General features: G+C 49.9%; 1 protein-coding gene across 1 annotated transcript; it reads left to right on the top strand.

Moving 5' to 3' along the window:
- Positions 1–819: 819 nt before the first annotated feature.
- LOC102767813 (cytochrome c oxidase subunit 5B, mitochondrial) lies at positions 820–2,610 on the top strand. Its single transcript, XM_006773067.2, has 4 exons — positions 820–977; positions 1,516–1,589; positions 1,750–1,849; positions 2,415–2,610. The coding sequence occupies exons 1-4, from the start codon at positions 875–877 to the stop codon at positions 2,525–2,527; spliced, it is 390 nt and encodes a 129-aa protein (XP_006773130.1). The 5' UTR covers positions 820–874; the 3' UTR covers positions 2,528–2,610.
- The last annotated feature ends 1,247 nt before the right edge of the window (positions 2,611–3,857 follow it).

The following is a 3,857-nucleotide window of genomic DNA, read 5'->3' as shown; positions in this document are numbered from 1 at the left end:
CAGCACTGCGGGTAGGTTCTTTCTGCCCGAGTTCTTGTGTGGTAGGCCAAAGCAGCAAGTTGGCGTTGGCTCCCAAGCTGCCAGAACCAGCATCACAATGAATAAGCATGACAGTGAACACAGGGCCTAGGAGCCCACTCCTAAATTTGGGGTCCAACAGTAGGGTGGTGAAGGCCTGGGGCGGGAACTGGATAGAGGGGCACAGCGGGGGAGGGAGAAGGGGGACATCTATAACACTCTCAACAATTTGGCTCAGTGGATAGAGCTTCAGCCTGTGGACTGAAGGGACCCGGGTTGGTTATGGTCAAGGGCACATGCCGGGGTTATGCGCTTGATCCCCAGTAAGGGGCGTGCAGGAGGCAGCCCATTCATGATTCTCTCTCATCATTGATGTTTCTATCTCTCCCTCTCTCTTTCTCTCTGAAATCAATAAAAATATATTAAAAATAAAAAGAGAAAAAATAAATCATTTGGGATCCAGCAAGCACCTTGATAGACGCAGGCTTAAGGACTTCCCATAGCAACCTCCACGTTTAGGGAGCACAACTTCCAGGCAACAGGCACAAGAATGCCAGTGTGGCTGCCGCATTCCACCCACGAGGGTACGGAGTCCAACGGCGCAAAAAGGGCTGCCCCAAATCCCAGCGTTGGTGAAAGCGAAGCCCGCCACCCAGAGCCGAGACCGCAAGGACCCCCACGCCTCCACCAGGGGGAGACAAGCCTGGGCACACGCATTCCTTTCAGTCCCCGGGCAGTCACGTGAGCGGGGCAGGGCGGAAACGGAAGACTGACGCCAGGGCGGAAGCAGCCCTCCCAGGAAGTCCCGCCTGTCCTCAGAGCCTGTCCCGGAAGTGCCGCTGTTGGAGCGGGCGTGATGGCGTCAAGGTTACTCCGCGGAACTGGAGCGCTGGTGGCGCAGGCCCTGAGGGCCCGCGGTCCCCATGCGGCCGCCGCGGTGCGCTCCATGGCGTCTGCAGGTACTCGGCCCGCCGGACGCGCGGGGACGGGCCCGCGGGCCTCCCGGGGGTGGGGGTTCTCGCGCAGCACCGGGACAGGCCGTCCCGCTCCTCCGGGCCCGTGACCGCCCCCAGCCCTGCGGGCCTCAGGCTCCGCCCGACTTTCCCTGTTCCTCCCGGCCCCCGCCGAACAGCCCGCCGAACTGACCCTGCTGGAAAGGAACCCTAAATGGAGGTGCCGGTGACCTTGGGGGGGGGTTAGGAGCTGCCGGCGCGATGGGTAGGGGCCGAGCCGCCTTCAGACCCGCCCGCACTGTAAATTGGATGAACCCCACCAGGACTGATTTACCTTCTTTTAGAAAAAAATGTGTCGAAAATTGGCCTCCGTGGTTGGAGGAGGAAGAATTTCCCTGGTGCTGTCTCTGTGGGGAATCGTGACTCTGGTCCTTAGGAAACAGAGGGTTGGGGTAGCCCTTAGATCTTGTGAGCTCATTAAACGGCGTGCATTTTCTGTCTTGGTAATTTTAGCCGACACCAAAATGCACGTATCTTCCTTTAGGCGGTGTTCCTACTGACGACGAACAGGCGACTGGGCTGGAGCGGGAGGTCATGTTGGCTGCACGGAAGGGACAGGTGAGCAGAAACTTCCTTGTCTTCGGAGCTCATGACCTTGGATGGGTCAGAGCATTCTCCCCCCTGGGAGCATTTGGTCCAGGAAACCTGCCCGTGGTAACGGGAGCGCTAGTTAGAGTAGGGGTTCTCTGTATAATGGCTCAATTCTTGTTTTTTTCAGGACCCGTACAATATGCTAGCCCCAAAGCCAGCTTCAGGGACCAAGGAAGACCCTAATTTAGTCCCTTCCATCACCAACAAGCGAATAGTGGGCTGCATTTGTAAGTACCAATCACTATTTCCTTATTTTTCTTTAATATGCCCTATTCTACAGGATGTCCGTAAACTGCTTCACATCTTTTGTGGGACTGTATGTGTGTAAAGAGGATATGTTTGTAAAAAAGTTGTTCTAAGGGTCCTGGCCTTCTCAATCCTCCTTATACTTGAGTAGGTCATCCTTACTATCACCGGCATAGAATAGCTAATGCTGGCTCACTGGAGATGCAACATGAAGGTGTATTCATCCAGAAGATACTAATTGTACTTGCTCTTTGCTAGATACCATTTTAGGCGCTAGGGTTGCATATCAGAATGACCCTCCTTTGGGATGATACACAGGCAGGGGAACTGTTAGAACCTATACTGACTCTGATATATGGTCAGTTTACTCGCAGGTAAACTCTGGGCCTCCGTTTCCTCATCTGGAAAATGGGAGGATACCTTGAACTGATCTCTCAAGGTGTCAACCATAACTTTGTGTCTCAGAGGTGTCTGAGGAAAAGAAATTCATATTGCCAGTCTCCTCTCTCCTAGACTAGATGCCCTTCAACCACTTTTTCCTTTTAGGTGAAGAGGACAACAGTGCTGTCATCTGGTTCTGGGTGCACAAAGGCGAGACCCAGCGATGCCCTAGCTGTGGAACCCATTATAAGCTGGTGCCCCACCAGCTGTCCCACTGAGCCCCTGCACTGACTCACTCAAAATGTGCTGTAAAGTTTCTTGTTTCCGATAAAGACTAGCCATTGCTTTGGCTCCTCCCACAGTTGGCTGGTCTTATTTCTTTTCTGTTTTTGGCGAAATATGGTTAATTCTTTTATCAGGAATAGCTATCTGTTACTATTAGCTTGCCATCCACTCATGTACACTGAGACTGACAATGCCATAATGCCATGATTGGGACTACCTTGTACCGGGGAAAGCACGTGCTGTGGAGTCGGGCTGACTGGACTTGTAATATTAGCTGCATCACTTAACTTTGTCACTGGGAACATGCTCTTCAAGGTACGTTATATCCACAAAAAAGATAAATACCTTGCCAGGTGTCAGAAGTAATAACATTTATTAAGAGTCTGGCAGATGGTAAGTCCTCACAGTATTGTTAGAAAGGGTGACTTGAGATTTTGGGGGGCTTTGAGGGACCCAGGTTCAAAGCCCAGTTATTGGGGGGGTACAATCAGTAAAATCCAGAATACGGGACAATTCTAGAAACCAATGACCAGGTTTTGTCAACAACACATTGCAAGGAGAGGGGGGGGAAAGGGAGAACCTACAGAGTAAAATGGATGTGGGAGCAAGAACAGTGGCGAACCTTGTTTGGATCTTGATCTAAAAAACCAACTACAGCCCTAGCAGGTTTGGTTTAGTGATAGCGCGTCGGCCTGCGGACCAAAGGGTCCCAGGTTTGATTCTAGTCAAGGGCATGTGTCTTGGTTGCAGGCTTCTCCCCGGCCCAGGCCTTGGTCATCAGGTTCATGCAGGAGGCAACCAGTCAATGTGTTTCTCTCACATTGATGTTTCTCTCTCGTTCCCTCTCTCTTCCACTCTCCCTAAAAATCCAGAATATCCTTGGGTTCTCGTTAACCAACACACACACACACACACACACATACATACACACACACACTCCAACTATAAAAAAGAAATTAGAATATTTTAAACTGTATTATTTGATGTTTAAGGATTTATTACATTTTTAGGTGTTAATGGAGTTAGTTTTTTATGCTTTTGAGGTACATACCGATACTTAAGGGTAAAATATGCCCGATTAGCTTTAAAACAGAAGTGATTTGGGGTGTGATTGATCCCTTGTAGCTAGGTAGGTATGAGGTCATTGTTCTTTCTGCTTTTGTGTATGTTCGAACTTTGCCATAATAAAACAGCACCAAAAATAGTTGAGCAGAGAAACAGCCCAATTTAGCCACATTATATTTGTGACGATAATTTTCAAAAACTATGTTTACCTATAAAATAATGGAAATAAGTACTTTTCTTTGTGTTGGGATTAACCAC

Source organism: Myotis davidii, unplaced genomic scaffold (genome assembly GCF_000327345.1).
Source record: "Myotis davidii unplaced genomic scaffold, ASM32734v1 scaffold1065, whole genome shotgun sequence".
NCBI lineage: Eukaryota > Metazoa > Chordata > Mammalia > Chiroptera > Vespertilionidae > Myotis > Myotis davidii.
This window is presented reverse-complemented; position numbering and strand designations above follow the sequence as displayed.

Bases quoted from the DNA above. Each gene is read 5' to 3' on its own strand.
- LOC102767813 (XM_006773067.2), top strand. From the start codon at position 875: ATGGCGTCAAGGTTACTCCGCGGAACTGGAGCGCTGGTGGCGCAGGCC. The intron at 978-1,515 runs GTACTCGGCCCG...ATCTTCCTTTAG, and splicing joins GCGCTCCATGGCGTCTGCAG to GCGGTGTTCCTACTGACGAC. The intron at 1,590-1,749 runs GTGAGCAGAAAC...TGTTTTTTTCAG, and splicing joins TGGCTGCACGGAAGGGACAG to GACCCGTACAATATGCTAGC.